Here is an 18045-nt window from a genome sequence, read left to right as displayed (position 1 = left end):
GTCTCGAGATATCATAATCGATCATCCAAGGTCAAAGATCGAAATTATAGTGGTTGTTGGTGGTCTTCTAGGTTGAAATGAGTACTACACCATGGGAGGATATAGGAGTTGGTTTCTATTGTTTGTTCATTCTTTAACCAAAACACATCATATCCAGTATCCACGTTTGAACTCCATGGTGTTGCCTCTTTCCCTCTTCTGATAATCACTTTCTCTTATGTTTGGCATGTGATTTATAATGCACATTGGCATTGACATTAGTACATCGAAAGGAATCAGATTTGAACTTATGATCTCATGCTAATTGTTCCATCCTCTCGCGACTAGTCCGTTCACGGCGACGAGAGTAGGATTATTGCCGGCGAACGAATACTAGTCTAGTAGCTCTGACTTTGAACTTGAATTTGAATTGTGGTAGGGAAAAGAAAGAATATAGTCACATCAAGCAACAATATTGTGACTAAAAAAGTTTGGTGGAAGAGTCAAATACCAAGTCTCCAATTCTTTGTTGGTTCTTTCATTAAAATATCCGCAGGAATAAAGTCATCAAAACATATCTCGCTTTGATTCTTTTTGCCTCTAGCAAAAGAAAAAAATGGACAAAAAGCAAAAATAGTTGGTAAAAGGACCCTCTTAGAATGAAACTAGGCCTTAATTGTTCCATGAACTCTCTCTCAAGTAGGCAAAATTAAACTTCCGAAGGGTTAGGCCAAAAGTTGGAGAAAGATGTTAGTTGTAACATCTCTTTCTTGTTGTGTCCTATGAATTCATTTTTTTAAGGTAAATCATCAAGGTTGTGCTTTCCAAGAGGATGAAATGTCAGCCACAGCTTCAGCAACTGTGAGATACACTCCTTTCAAACCAAAGGAATCCAAAATGTTTGATTGATGCAACTTTTCCATGACACTTCCAACTGGATTTGCCAACACCAGCTGCATTGAACAAATTATAAAATGTTAAAAGGTTATTGGGAAAAATAATAATAATAACAAATTGAGACAATTCTTTTAGGCCTTTGAATGTGTTGCAAATTAGTATCTATACCTGAAGTGATCTTTTCTCCAGCATCTTTCTAAGTTCACATAAAGTGTCTATCCCACTTGTGTCTATGGCTGTCACAGCTGCAAAATAAATAAAAATATTGTTAAGTGGAATTATTCAAAAGCTTGATTAACAAATTATTCTGTAAGGTGAAGTTATTTGAACATCTAAAAGTAAACACCCAACAAAATTTAAAGGTAAATTTTGCAAGTAAAATGAAATATTTACCTGTCATGTCCAAAATTATGCACTCCAATTTACTTCCATTGTTTGCTTTGATATGCTCTTCCTCTTCTCTAACCCATCTCAAAATCCTGTAGCAAGAAAAGTTCTGGATCATTTGGAATCATGTAGAATAAACTCTCAAAATAGCAATGAAAATATACATATTTCCTTATCTAACCTTTCTTGAAGGTAAGTTGAATTAGCAAAGTAGATGGGAGACTCAACAGCCAAAATGAGGAATGAAGGGATTCTAAGAGCTTCTCTATACTGGTTTACATTGTGGAATATTGTTGTCCCTGGTATATTCCCCAACACCAATGTGTTTGGTCTTGAGACATGAAGCAATATCTTGAACACTGATATTGCCACCTGAATGAAGATTTTGACAAAGTTAGTTGCCATTGATCACATAGCATTACTGCTTGAAAAATTGCAATGCTGATAGTTGAAAATTGTACTATGTTTGACAAATTCTCCCAATCATCTATCGTTTTCATTTGTGTTAAGGCAGTGTCTATGAGAATTCGGATGAATTTATCAAACGGAATATATCTAACAGGTCAATGAATTATTGGCATACCGCAATACTAAGGCCTAAAGGCACTGAGATGAACAGAACTCCGAAAAAGGAGCACATGCAGGCCAAGAAATCAAGCTTGTCAACCTTCCATAGCTTATATGAAGCTTGGTAATCTATTAGGCCAATCACAGCAGTGATGATAATCGCTGCTAAGACGACGTTTGGCGTGTAATAGAATAGTGGCATTAGAAACAGAAGAGTCACAAGAACTGCTGAAGCCATGATTATATTTGAGACTGCTGTCTGTGCTCCAGCATTATAGTTAACAGCCGATCGCGAAAAGGATCCTGCGAATAAGAATGTATTTTGTAGTTCAATTTTTATATACTGTCAATATAAGAGAGTTTTAAACAGACAACTAATCAATAGTCACTGTATCAAACAGAATCACTTTTTGTCTAGAAATCAATGTTAGTAAACATGGACAAGTGAGAGAAGAATCATTACCTGTTGTGACATAGCATGAAGAACAAGAGCCAGCTATGTTCATGATACCAATGGCCATCATTTCTTTGTTTCCATCCACCTGGTAATTCTTAAGTGCAGCAAATGTTCTTCCAACTGCAATTCCTTCCTGAAAGAATTAATAATTGAATATGTTAATATTTAATAATCACTTTGTTCACCATCCTAATAAGACTATGTAAAATATGCAATTTTAGTAAAATATTCTGTGAACAATAATAATAATGTTTCTAGGTTCAGTAAATCTTACAGTTAGAGACAAGATCCCAGTAACAATTCCAGTTTTGATAGCAAGAGCCAAATAAGGGCCACTAAAGAATAACATGTTTGATGATGGTGGATTAAGGCCTTTTGGCAATTCACCAATCTGTAAGATAAAAATAGACATAAAAAGAGTTATTAAGAAGAAAAATTATTATACCGAGAGACAAAAATGTTATGTGTACTTATTTTGTCTCGTATACTGAGTCGGAAAAAAAAAAAAAAAACTCTTTCGTCTGATATACTAAACAAAATGAGTACAAATAATATATCTCAATGTATGGTGTATTTTCTTACAATTGCAATTCCATGAGCCTTGTTTCTTAGGAGAAAGACTAAAATTGTTGAAAGAATAACTGATGCCAATGGAGCAGCTGCTGAAACCCAGAATAAGTTTGGCTTCCTTAAGCTCTGTCACAATTTATCAAAATTTTCAGAGGTTAAGAAGCAGATTAATTTCCCAAATTAAAGAACAATAATTTTAATATAATAATATGTAAGCATGCAATATAGAGAGAATCTTACAATGTGTCTTGTTATCAGGAGGAAGGCCAAGAAGCCAAATCCCAGTACAATAGTTTGCCATGACCACTGCACAATCATCACAAGGACAAATATGTAAATTCATCTATTTTTTAAAATTGCTTTTTATTTTGGAATGACTTTCTTTTTGTTGGTTGATTTTGATCAATATAAATTTAATCAAAAATGCTATTTGTACACCAAAATCAGCCAATAAAATCAGCTACCAATATATTTGTGTATAAAACGTGTGATTTAATTTATTTTCAATATGTATTTTAACATATATTTTATACTGGTGACTGATTTTGGTGTACACATAGTATAGTCCAAATTTAAGTAGGGTAACTCTACAAAGTTTACTCAATATTTTAAAAAATTATATTATTTATTATTTTCTTAAATTTCATACTATTCCATTATTATTTATTATAAAATGGTGCTTTTTCCTTCTTTTTTATTTCCATTTGAAAGTGATGACTGATTTCTGATTGCATTACTATTCCACTAATGATTGAATTAGGAAATGATACTGTTTTTTTTCTTTAATTTTCGAATCCGATTCTATATAGTATATATTTATAATCTTTTATAATATAATAATAAAAAATACTTGCATTCGGCGAGCAATTTCATGACATTGTTAATTAATTCTTATCTTAAAACAGAATCAGTGCACCACCACCCCGAAACACAAACCAGTGCTTTCAGAATGTTTCAAAAGTCCATGGTGGTGGAAAATTTTTTCTTCGAAAGAAAACAATCTTCTAATAAAATTTTTGTTAAAAAAATTTAAATTCTAAATAAAGTAAAAAATTTATATTAGAGTCAAATTAATAATTTTAAAAATATAGCAACACCTTTTAATAAAGATAACACTTTTAGTTTATGCCACATATCAAAATTTTAGTACATAATAATCTATTAAATAGACATAACATCTTTATTCAAAGAAGATTTAAACGTCTTTACTTAAGTTTTCGCCAACCAATATATATATATATATATATATATATACATATATATATAATATTATTTTATCATATCCAATTTAATTTTGACTAAATTTCAGTTAAATTTTAAATATTTATATCTCTAATATTAAATCCTAAACCTTAGTCACAAATTTTTTTTTTGGAGAATAAATTAATTCGGTAGTAAATACAAATTGACTAAGATGTGAAATATGAAAATAGATACCTCGTCTTTTTGTTTGAAAACCGAGGCTAATACTGGAATTATTTGCATCTTGCTGGTGAAGTGCACTATTCCAAGCAACCCTTTCAGCTGCTGCAAAGATACAATTATGGCTGCACCAGCCATGAATCCTACCAGTGTTGCCTTTGACAGAAAATCAATCACAAATCCTAACCTGTTTTCAACCATAAAAGATTGTTTAATTATTCCATCATAAAATATTTCAAACTTAATTATTCTAACCAATGAAAAACTGATTCACTTATTATTAATTATTAATATATCAACAAAAATATTTGATTCCACTTCCACCAACCATTACTTTACTTTCAAATTATTCTTTTTCTTCCCATTCATGACACTGAGATTAATACATCTTAAACAATACATTCGTGCATAAATTAAAAAAAAAAAAAAGGAAGCGTACCTTAATATTCCCAAAGAAGATTGGAAGACACCAGCAAAGAAAGTGGCAGTGAAAGCCAATTTGAGATAAAGAATTGGATCTTGTGTGTAAGAAACTGTTTCACTTAACATTGATCCCATCACCAAAGATGCAATTGAGACTGGACCAACTCCAAGATGTTTAGAGCTTCCAAGCAGGGAATATATCAATGGTGGCACAAAACTTGAATCTGCTTGCATCAACATTCAACAATAATATTCATAACATTCACATTAAAAATGTTGTTGATCTCAATGCATGCATGAAGAAATTAAACAGAGCATACTCACATAATCCAATAATAGGTGGCAGGTTTGCAAGCTTAGCATAGCTGATTCCCTGCTCACAAGAACTAACATCATTACATTTGAATTTTTTTTGTAAAAACTTATATACTGTGACGTAATAGTTGAAAATCATTAAATAATTTGACTGTGACTAAATTATTGTTTAATGACTCTCAGTCTATTAAATTCACGTGAAGTTGATTCTACACTTTAAATTTTTTAATAATAAATTAAAAAATTGATTCTTAATAAAAGAAAAAGAGGTGTTGAACGCCTAGCAACCTGAGGAATGGCGAGGCTGGCAATGGTGAGGCCAGAGATGACGTCAGAACGAAAAAGGGAAAGGTTATAGGTTGGGCCCCACTGGAAGATAGGGAACATGCACTGAACACCGAGCATGAGCTTCACCAACCATGACGGTTGGTTCTTGAACCGGTGAAGTGGATCGTCCGGGAAGAATATGTCTGAGAGCCTCTGCCTTAGCTTCTGTGAGGTGCTTCGCCGTGGCGGCAACCGCACGTTGTGGATCTCCAACGGCGGAGATGCCACTGAGATCGGTAACTCCGATTGGATTTTGTTGACGGTGGTGGTGGAATTCACGCCCATTGGTGGATGGACTCTGACTCGCTGACTCAGTGACTCAGTGAGTGAGGGTGTGGTTGGTTTGAAGAAAGAGAGAGAGGTGCGGTGGGTATTTATAGAGAGAGGGAGGGAAAACATTTTCAGCATGCAATGCACAGAGAAAAGACTTGGCGTGTGTCTGTCTTGTGCTCTGATGTAGGGGTAACTTGGTCATTTCATTTAATCATTTTTTTTGTTGCCTTGAATTATGTATAAATTTGTATAATAATGCATGGACAGTTGGACACGAACGGGGACATATACGAGATGAGATACGTTCTAAAATTTTATAAGATAAGGAAAAACATACATATTTATAAAACATAAAATATTTGTTAGATAAATTATAATAATATTTTTATGTTTTATTAATATTAAATATAAATTATTTTTAGTTTTTTATTTTAATTATATAAAATATTTTAAATATTTTTATTTTAATAAATAATAATATATATTTTTTAATTTGTTTTAAAATATATATTAAAAATAAAATTAGATAGTACGTAATGATATTTAAATGTGTTAAAATATATCTGAAAAATAATTTTTTTATTAAAATATCGTTAGACATAATATATACAAGTATTGGACAAATGTTAATGAATGTCGTATCTACATGTAAATACGACAACTTAGCAAAGTGTTTATGTTATAGATAAATTTTTATGGATGCTCGTACCAAAAATATGTTTAATGCGAAGAAAATAATAATTAAAAGAGTAAAATGATAAATAAAATTTTAATAAATTAGTCTCCAATAAAAAAAAATCAATAATTTGTTGAAAACTTATTATATATTTGTTATCGTTAAAAATTTGGTTAGTACTTTTTTTTAGCTTAATATATTTAAAATACAAATTTTTAAAAATTTATTTATCACTTTAATTAAAATATCAACACATACAACTAATATATTGATTATTTGGGTAAATTAATGTATATATAAGACTAAATTTAAATTTTTTAAATTTATTTAAATAGATTAGTGAGTTGATTGTTGGAGCAACTCAAATTGGTTTCGGTTATTTTTCATTGAAACTAACAACATAAAATTTTGGTCAATATATAATTTGCAAAAAAAAAGTAAATACTTTTACACTATTAGATAAAATCTTACACTATTAAAAATATTATTATTAATTATTTAATGACTATAAATCACAAAAATTACTGATCTCTTAACATTCCTCAGTAATTTAAGTTACTAATGTTTCTTGGTACTTTCTCTCCCTCAATATTTCAGGACTACTACTAACGACATTTTGGTTGGAAAACAAAAGATTGGAAAATGTGTGAATGCTGGCATTAACTTTGTGGACAAATGCCTATCATTATATATATGTTTGATTTTTGTAATGTGTAGGTTTGATTTTAGAAAAAGTTAACATCCTCAAAAATACATTCATAGGCTTTTATAAGATTTAAAGGTTGTAAAACAGTTACATTATTAATTTTTTATATACTATCAAAGTAAAAGAGTTTAACACATATAACTAATAGTATATTATTGTTACATAAACAAAAGATAACAAAAATTTTAACTTATCAAAATTAAACTATTAATTATATATTTTTTTTGTCTAATTATATCCTTTTAAATGATCATCATCCTAACTACTTTTTCAATATCTAAACCAATAAATAAAAGGTTTATGCTTATATAACAATAAATGCAGACCTTTTTCTTATTTAGGAATGCGAAGAATAACTTTTTCTAATAATTAATAAACATTTATGGGTACTTCAATTGGTTTGTATTTTTATTATTTATTTTTAGTTTTAGTTTTTTTTTTTAAGAAATTTTAAAAACAATACGAGGTGGAAAAAAAATATTGTTTTCATTATTCTTTTACTTTATAAAATTAAATCCTAAAATCAGAAAATACTAAAAATTGAATGAACATTCAATTTATTTACTAATTTTAAACCAGGCTCTAATAAATTAATTTTAATAAATTTATTATAAAATAATTAAATTATAAAAAATATTATTGTATGACAAATTACTGAATCAATTCATTTTGTGTACTTTGTTGAAAATTAAAGCATCCAATCTAAATTTTAGATGTTTACTTTTTTTTCTTAAGAAACTAATTTAAAAAGAAGGCTATCAATAATAATTACTCTATCAAGTAAAATAAACGCAAAAGCAACGTTTCCACATTCCACATATTTGGGCATTCATGTAGTAAATCCTGCTAGCTTTATGCCGAAAGCTAAACTCTCCATTTTTGCGTCCATGGCATTCCTTTCTTTTCTCTTCCTCACTTTTCACCTTTATTCCATCTTCTTAACTTGCCCATGTATTTGTATTGTTCCTTTACAAATAGTGTTCAAAGTTCAAACATGTATTAAAATATTATTATATATATATTAATAACTGATACATGTTTTAAATATTTGTGATATTAAATGATCAAATATTATTTAAAAATTATTAGTTTATTTTAATATATTTTAATTTTTATTTATTTAGTTATTAGATTGAATTTTATGTTTGTAAGTTTTAAGGTTTTCTTTATTTTAATATAATAAAAAGTTATAAATACATTTTTAGCTATTATAATCGCAGTATTTAGTGATTAGAGGTTTGAAAATTCCTGTTATGTGATAAAACCTGAATAAGTGAGGTTGAGCGACTCTCTCTTATTACATCAGAAAATTGGATAGAAAATTAAAAAATCCCTTTGATTTAATTTTTAAACTATAGCGTGAATAAATTAAGTTGAGAAATTTCTTTTTTTTAATAACACCATCACCATCAGTTCTCTATTCTCTAATCTTTATATAAACTCAGCACAGCAACATTATTATTGTCTCAACATTATTCCAACTTGTATCCAAGTAGGTAATGAAGTTACACATAACCTGTTCGGTTCTTCGGGTTCCGGACAGGTCAGCGGAGTTCTCGGGGTGTGATGGTAGAGACTATCCTTGATCTGGGTTTGGAGGATGAGGGCAGAGACTTAGCGACCTCTCGAACTGTTGTGGTGTGAGAGGGGGCGCCACCTGCAATGACATTTCAACGATTAAGTCAGAATTTGTACAAATGGCAATGAGAGCAATGTGATAGTGATGTATCGTAGGGGAGGGGTAAGATCCTCCCCATATATACTCTGTCAGTAGGGTGGGTTCCACAAGAGAGGTCCCTTTTCTGGAAGTTTCCTCTCCCAGCTGTCTCGTAACTGGCTGCCAGAGAGCAGGTGTTCAAATCGCAATCCGGACATATGAAACCCGCTGGGTCGGCCGTTCAAGTCAGGAACAATGCACTAGTTGGGTTGGGTCGGAACATAACCGATTTATACTTAGTTGCTTAAAACATATGTATTACAATTTAAAAAAAATTTTTTGGTGACTTTTTTTTTTTTTTTGGTGACTAATTTAAAGGAGTTGTATCGTTTCTTTTTCACTTTATTACCATAAGCAAATTAAAACAATACATCTTTTTACTAACATCTACTGGATTATTAAAGCGTGGTACGTAGTTATTTATTTTTCTTAAGCAGTAGTAATCTTCCATTCAAGTGTTTCTGTATGGATTGGATCGGATCTATATATCCAAGCATATATATCCGATGTTAAAATAATTTTAGATCGTTGCATCACATATGATGTGTTCACAAATGTTAAAGTTATATAGATTTTATTAATGAAATATTTCAAATTATTTTAAAGAAAAAAAATCACACCATGCAATGATATTTATTATGACTGTCACAATACCTAATATGATAAAAAAAAGTTATATAATTATAATTGGAATTTAAATCACATGTAATTTTGAGAAGAAAAAATTTTATATATCTAATGGATGAGAAATAATACTTTTATACGTAAACAACTATAATTTTTTCATTCAATAAATGTTAATACACTCTGAAAAAAATAAGAAATACATTGCTTCTTAAAAACTTATCTATTATTAAATATATCAAATAAATTAAGAACTTTAAACTTTTATTTTTTCAATTTAATTTGAACTATTAATATAAAATATAATGAATAAAAATTAAAATTAATTTAATTAACAAAAAGTAATACTTCTTAGCTAGTATAAGAAACATTTAAAAATAACACCTTTATCTTTATCACGTGTAATTAGTAAAAATGGAATTACCTAATGTGCACAAAAAGAAAAGGAAAAAGGAGGCACCTATTTTGAAGTGCTCTTTTGTTGATTGGGCTTTATAAGTTATCCCCATAATAATTTAATAACCAATTTAATCAAACACTCTTGCATGCTATGAAGAAGCAACTAACACCTTCCCAAAAGCCATTTTCCTTTTGGCACCCTAATAAGGCAAAGGCAAAGAAGTGAGAAGTGGCAATTAAGATTGCTTCAAGGACCCAATTCTCCACATCAAGAACAAATTCTCCAAATTCTATGGATGCTATTTAAAAATCAAGAGACGGCTATAGTATATAGATGTGATTTTTATATATACACCCTCTTTTCATTCATGTCAAAAATTTGGGTGGTTTAATTAAATATAGAATAATAATTAAATAACACTATAACAGTCAAGATTAATTAGAAGCTAATAAACTATACATATATAGTTAACTACTTCATGTTTTTGAGGTCTAAATGCCTAAATGGAAATAAGTGATTGCCTTGTCAGATTAAACTATCCCTAATAAAAATCATTTAACTAACTTACCGAATATTCAGTTGATTTGTTTTAAACAAGTATTGGAAGTTTAAATTTTATCTTATACATGTAGCAATTTATTGACCAGTAATAAACTTTTAAATAGAGCTTAACTCCCTACTCTATTGCTGTCGGATTAAAAAATATCGTAGACAAAAAAAAAAAAAAAAAAAATCTTCTTTACCCATCTTTTGACTGAAAATCTAAAATGGTGGGACAAACAAATTTAGACCTACCGTTAACTCAGATATGCTATCTTTTAGTTTTAGATAAATTTTAATGTATTATTATTATTATTATTATTATTATTATTATTATTATTATTATTATTATTATTATTATTATTATTATTATTATTATTATATGCACCACTGATGATAATTACAGTTTAGAAAATTTTTATTATATCTTTACATTGATTTGACTTTTTTATCTCTTTATTTATTATTTTATTTATTATTTATTGTAATCAAGTAGTTACAACAATTTGTTGTTACAAAAAACTTTTGTTTGAATTGAATGAATTATTAATATGCAGGAAATTATATATATAAATGTTTTTTTTTTTTTTTTGGTGACATATAAATGTTTAAACTACGTAACTAAATTTTGTGTCAAATTAATTATAAGAACTTATTACAATATAACTAAAACTGATTCAAATGAACATTAAACAAAAAATTTGTATCATTTACTTCCTTCAAACATTGATATTTCTAATATTCTTCATAAGTTCGTTTTAATCAACATACAACTTATAAGTTATAATAACATCAATATATAAATCAAACAGAGAAAAATATAATTTGATGGGCGCATTAAGAGCTATATATAGAAGATATATATGATTTTTTGTATTGTAGATATATATGATTATTTTAATAGGTTTGCTATTTAGTAATAATAATTATAGGATAAACGCTATCATACCCTAAAAGATCAAAAACAAAAAAAGAAGAAGACGCAAAAGAATTGAATGATGTGAATAGTTATGTAATAATTTGAAGATTATTAACCCTTGGAGTAATGTTAACACCTGGATTGCTGCTAATTATAAATAAATTAAAGCTAAGAGATAATAAAAAAACCACATAATTATGATCCCACCCATAATTTGGCAATAGATTTTAATTAGTGGCATCTTGATTATGGATACCATGATCCCACCACGAATTCCATATATACCAAATACCACTTCATTTTTTTTCTATGGATTTTAGGCTTCAAATATTTGTCAATCGAAAATTAATGATTAATCAAAGATAGTTGATTGACTACAAAATTTGTTGCATACACATCGCTTTTAAAAATCAAATTCGAGACAGACAATCGATCATAACACTTAAACATTCTGGACAACTAATTAAAGTGCGAGACCTGATCATTATATATACGGCTCTTTAATTTTTTTTTTTTTTCTTAAATGAAAGGACTACGACTTCATTTATATTGATGGGAACTATATGATCTAGGGCTTATCTCAAAGTTCTTTAATTTCTAGGTAAATTGGAAATTAGTGATGATTCTTCGTAATGGTCCCTAAGCTAGTGACTACATATATACTACTTGTGGGAAATATTGAAACCTGAAATTATTAATGTTATGAAAACTGAATAATCCTTATTGATAAATTTTGAATCGTTTCATGTGATCATTATTTACAACCTTTTTTTTTTAATAAAAGAAACAAGTTGATAAATTGAAACAATCCCAACCAATAGTGCCATAAAATTATTTTTTCTAAAAATTTAAGTTGATAGAAAGAGGTAATATAAACGATTATATTTTTACACAATTTTTTAAGTAAATTTAAATTTTTTTGATTTTTTGCATGTCTTTTTTCTTTTTTTTTATCTTATGTTATTTTTTTTAGAGTTTACTAATAATTAATTTTTTTTTATTATTATAAAATTACTTCTCTAAAAAATTTAAACTAATAAAAAAACATAAATAATTATATCTCTGCAAGTAGTTGATGGCACAAACCAAACTTAGGTTATTGGTTATATGGACAATTGGTCCTTCTTCCCTATTTGCTATTGTTAAGTTGCTCCCTTTCTTTATATTATAAAGAAAAGTTTATATATAACTATATAAGACAAAAACTAGGGGTGTGCATGAGTCAGGTGAAATTGGGTTTGATGTGACCTAAATTCGACTTGAAATATATACTGAGTCTATTTATTAGACTCGAACTTGGTTATAGACCCGATGAAACCTATACACTTTTGGACCATAATTATACCGGATAAAAACCGGGTGAAAACCGAACCGTTAACATTACATTAACTTGATACCTTCTTATAGTTAGCATGTGAAAATATCCAAATTTTCAATACTCCAACCATTATTTGACATGGTAAAATTCACTTAGAAAAATATAACAAGAACCAACTATTTTCTAAAATTAAAGCATAATCATAATCAATATTAATATTGTCTAATAACACCAAATATTTAAATCAATACAAATAACACAATATTATGCATTAGTCTAAAATCTTATGCATTTTAAACATAAAACATTAAGTTATAGCGTCTTATAATAACTAATAACACAAAATATTAAGATTTACAATACTTAAATTCTATGTAAGAATAGCCATCATCTATCACTAATAACACAAAATATTAATTATGTATGATTATCGGACTACCCGGTCGAATTCGGGTGACTCGAGTGATGATCCGGATCCGACCCGAAATAATGACCGAGTCTATTTTTAAGACTCGTACCCGACCCTAGACCCAGTAAAATCACACCAAATTAATTTCTAAAGTGTTCGGAATCAAACCGAGTTTTTGAACCGGACCGGACCATGCACGCCCTTAGCAAAAATTCTCCATCCTCAAATAAATTTTCATGTTGGCTGTTCTTTTTTTTTTTTTTTCTTGTTATTGATTGCCAATTTCTTTTTCACAAAGATAATAGTAATAATTCCCATATATGAACTTGCAAATGATGCATAGCATCAAATTGAATAAGAGAGAAAAAGGTTATAAGTGGTAATAGTTATTGTTGTATAGAATCATTCAAAGTCAAAAAGCTTCTCCAGGCTATCAACCGATGCTGTTCTCACAAAAATATATTAACAACAACAACCATTGATAAGGAGACACCTTTTTCTAAATCGCCCCATCTCTATATAGGCCTCTCAATATAATTAAAACACTAATACTCAATGTTATATAATAATAAAATCAATGGAGAGTCCAATCCAGGCTTGTCTGTTTAATAAAAATGCCTGGTGGACTTTACATTATCTTTAGATGGAAATATTGTTATCATATTTTAGTCACACGATAAATTTTAGGTAAAAATTCAGGTGAAGTCGACTTCATGTGAAGTTGATATCTGAGAGTTGTTAGATGATTTGATTGATTTGACTAAATTTTTATCTAACGATTTTTAAATATCAACTTCACGTGAAGTCGACTGCACTTGAGTTTTCACCTAAATTAGAGTGTACTTATTAGGAGTCAAGACTTGTGTGTTGAAGTCAAGGAAGAGAGAGACAGGCACGTCAAGGTTTTCGGAAACTGAACAAATAGTTGAATTGAAGGAAAAAAAAATAGATATTTCAAAATTTAATCAAAATTAAAAATTATATTATTTTAAATAATAAATTAGAATTGACTGATTTTTAATTCAAAAATATTTGAAAATAAAAAATTAATAAAAAATAATTAAAATTTATTTTTTTTAATATTTATTAATTATTACAATATAATTAATAAATACTAAATAAGATAAATTACTATTTTTTTTCTAACGTTACCATTTTAATTAAATTATGGGAAAAAAAACATTATTGCAGAAATACACATCACAATCATAATTGCAACCACATTTTATAGCCGTAACCTCAATTTATTAGGACCCTAAATATCATATTTATTAGATGACTTGGCCTTAGATGTTGGACTTGGGACATCACCATGTATATATACCAGATACCACCCTCACTCAAAATTACACTAATCCTGCATGATAAATAATATAAATATAATATGTTAAAATTAGTTAAATAATATATATTTACACAAATATATAATATTTAATTGATTGATTAATTATTTTTGTGTATATAATATTTTTGTATAGAGGTACATTAGACATAGATAATAAATGAAATAAAACAAATAATTAATTTTATTCTCAGATAACTTGAGAATTTCTCTTGTATAATTCTTATTCTTGTGTCTATTCAATTGGAGAATAACCAAAGAGAAAAAATACATAGAATGAAGTGCATATGCGGCGGGAGGGAGTAGTATTGTTTGATTGCTACCAAGGAAATAAATGGATTGATACAATATAAATTAAGGGGAAAAAATTAAATTTTTTAATAAGGTAAGGTATCCACAATTGATGGATCATATAGTTAGCCAATTCAATGGTGGACCACATTCTTTTTGAACCCATTTTGAAAGGTTCTCCGATTAATCTTGAAAAGAAGGAATTAATAAAAGAAATAATTAATAATAAAAAAGGTTTGATGGGATGAACACATGGCTTTGCCATTTGCCATGCATCAATTAGAGAGGTGATGATAATCTTGGAGATTGAATAATGTTGACGTTCGTTAGTTGTTGAGGTCTTAATTCATTGTCAATAGTCAATACATCAATCCCCATTTTATTTATTATTTATTTTAGATGAAATTAAAGCTAAGGAATATGGTTCTTTCTTTATTTGCAAATGGTGTAGCATAGCTAGGTTTCTTTAAAGCCACTCCTTTCTATATAGCTCAAATGAAATTCAAATTTAATCGGAGAATCTGTTTTTGGCTGTACACTCGGTATTCTTAGTCGTACTTTGATTTCAAGGTTTGTAACATGGTGGATTTTTTATTAATAAAGATTTGAGAAAAACCCAAATAGGTCTGAATTACTTCGAAAGATAATGAGACTCTTGAAAAAAAATTCAACCCGACTCCTAATCTCGAAAGGACAACGAGATTTTTGTGCTAAAGAAAAGTCAATGTTATTTTTTTTGTCATAGAGGCTAATCAGTCCTAAAAAAAAAGATTAGAAATCAGATTGGGTGTTTTTTTTTTTTTTTTGAACCTCATTATCTTTTTGAGATAATTGTCAGGATTGGGTGGGATATTCACTCATAAGATTTTAATAATTAAAAGTGGCCAATGATAAAAGTGATAATGCCAATTAGTTATAATTCAAATGACATAGTCTCTCCATACTTAATTAAAAGGTTTCTGGTTCGAGTCTCCTATCTTTGGTTAAAAAAAAAAAAAAGAGGTAAAAGTGATAATACTCTAAAACCTAATTAGTATTGGTAGTCTTTTAGTTCATTTTGATGTAAGTAAAATGCCAAGCTGAGAAGAAATTAAATCATGCAAGTTATCATTAAGCAGTATACATGTGTTATAGATAATTTGAATTTTTTTCTTCACATTATCACCAAAACTCGGGATCAAAAACTAATAATTCGTTATAGATCTATACTGTATAAATAAATTGAGATTCGAATTTTTGATATTTATTTAAATAAATGAGTGAGTTATTGATTATAAATAATTTGAATATATAATCATATATTGAAATCTATTATTATTATTATTATTATTATTATTATTATTATTATTATTATTATTATTATTATTATTAAGATTGGAGTTAGTTGCATACTTGTATTGTTTACTGAATTTTCTTCTTAAAATGCTATTTTTTATCCTAAAAATAAATCAAGAAACTATTAGTTGAGAAACTAAAATACTTACTATTCACATTTATTATTGTAGTGATTATTAACTCACTAATATAATTAACAATAAATAACACAAAACACTATATATACTAATTTGAGTTGAATTTTCATGCATGATGATTAGTATAAAACTCTTTATTCTTATATTATATACTATTCAATAAGCCATTGTTACACATAAATATATAGTTAACTTCATATCTCTATATCTTTAAAAAAACACACTTTTTTTCTGTGCAATATTAACATACACCTAAATTATATGTTGATATAAAAGCATTTACCCTATGATATTATATAAAAATTAAAGGTTAATTTTTTTTTATACGAAAAAAAATTGTGTGTAATTCATCATTATGGATAATTAGTGTGTTTTTTTATATGAATCATTTTTTTTTTAATTTTAAGTTACAAATCGACCCCTCAAATTTGAAAAATATAACAGAAAAATCTGAAGGTCAAATTTCATAGAGCATAAATTGAAAAGTCCGATTTGTGTTGAAATAATTTTTTTTTACCGTGAAACAAATCGGAATATCCAATTTAAACATTTAAAATTTTTTTAATATTAAAATACAAATATAAGAATCAAATTTGTATATTTAAAAAAATTTAAAATAAAAAATTTAAATTTAGGTATTTAAAAAAAAATTGAAAATCACAAATCTGAGACTCTTCACATAAAAAAATATAAACTATCCACGTTATTTGAAAACACCATTAGAATTCCAATCACAAAAATAAAAAACGAAAATTAAACACTTCATCATCATCATATATATATATATATTGCTTATTAGGGCTACAAGGAAACATGAATGGAATCCACAATGTTGTCACTGAGGAAGACAGAAATAAAAGTGGCGAATGCACGATGGGAATTGAAGTAGTAGCATGTAGTAGCACCAGCTATTTTATTAGGAAACCAATTAATATCTATGGTGCTTTAATTTCAGTGGTGACTAGGGTCATTCCTACTTCTTCTTCTAACGGTTCAACGTGAAAGCATATGACAGCTTTGTTAAAGTGGACAAGTTTATTCTTCGAATATCCCATTAGCTCTTAATTTTATTTCAAGACTTGTAATCATTTACCCCATTCATTTCTTTAATGTTTTTTCTTTTTGTTTTTCCTTGACCAATTGGTAGATAAAATTAAGAATAATTATTCAAATCAGTCTCTAATAATTTTAAAAGTGGACATTTTAGTTTTTTAAAAAAAGTAATACATAAAAACATCTCCAAAATTTTATTCAAATAGATAAATTAGTTTTTAGTTTATTTTTCGGTAGAGTAATAACCTAAATCAGTTCTCAGTTTATTTTAAAAGTGAGCTATTATATCTAACAAAAAAAACGTTGGGAATCGATCTGTGTATTAATTTTTTTTAGGGACTAAAATGTCCACTTTTAAAATTATTGAAGGCTGATTTAGGTAATTATTTTACTGAAAAATAAACTGAGACTAATTAAAAATTAAAATATTTATTTTTAAAATTTTTGAGGACTGATTTAGATAATTACTCTAAAATTAATTATTTTTTCAAATATAAGCCTTGATTGAAAATGGAAAAGGGAAATACAAAGTAAAAGAAGGTTTGCAATATATTTGTCATTTTACATATTCTCACCATTTAAGATAGCACTTTGAATAAAAATTATTTAATGATAATGCAAAAATATGGGAATAATTGATAAAGCAAGGGAATTATTTAATATTTTAATGATGATGCAAAAATTACTTAATGAACGATAGCTAAAATATAATAAGGACTTTAATGAATTTAAGTCCATAAATTGGTGGCTTTACTTTTGGCACATGGACATATGATGTTTGCAATTTATAAATTTTATTTATTTTGTGTTTATTTTTAGGATGCCTATTGAAGTAGTAAGTGTTAAAATTTAATTCGTTAATTTTGTTAATAAAAAAATATATGATTAGATATTTGGGAAAAAATTGATCATGGATATAAATTAGCTCTCACTAATTATTTTGAATAATTTTGGAAACACA

The 18045-nt window shown here is 27.7% G+C and overlaps 1 protein-coding gene across 1 annotated transcript; it reads right to left on the bottom strand.

Annotated features, from left to right (window-relative positions):
- Nucleotides 1–487: 487 nt before the first annotated feature.
- On the bottom strand, nucleotides 488–5756 carry LOC112775235 (probable sulfate transporter 3.4). Its single transcript, XM_025818729.2, has 13 exons — nucleotides 5306–5756; nucleotides 5027–5075; nucleotides 4719–4926; nucleotides 4295–4466; nucleotides 3098–3163; nucleotides 2870–2983; nucleotides 2562–2678; nucleotides 2294–2420; nucleotides 1847–2133; nucleotides 1445–1635; nucleotides 1270–1355; nucleotides 1045–1121; nucleotides 488–932 (listed from the first exon to the last, which is right to left on the bottom strand). Exons 1-13 carry the CDS (start codon nucleotides 5750–5752, stop codon nucleotides 789–791), a joined length of 2085 nt encoding a protein of 694 aa, XP_025674514.1. The 5' UTR covers nucleotides 5753–5756; the 3' UTR covers nucleotides 488–788.
- Between the last annotated feature and the right edge of the window lie 12289 nt (nucleotides 5757–18045).

Source organism: Arachis hypogaea, chromosome 19 (assembly GCF_003086295.3).
Source record: "Arachis hypogaea cultivar Tifrunner chromosome 19, arahy.Tifrunner.gnm2.J5K5, whole genome shotgun sequence".
Classification (NCBI taxonomy): Eukaryota; Viridiplantae; Streptophyta; class Magnoliopsida; order Fabales; family Fabaceae; genus Arachis; species Arachis hypogaea.
The sequence above is the reverse complement of the archived record's forward strand: the minus strand, read 5'-3'. Positions and strand labels throughout refer to the sequence as shown.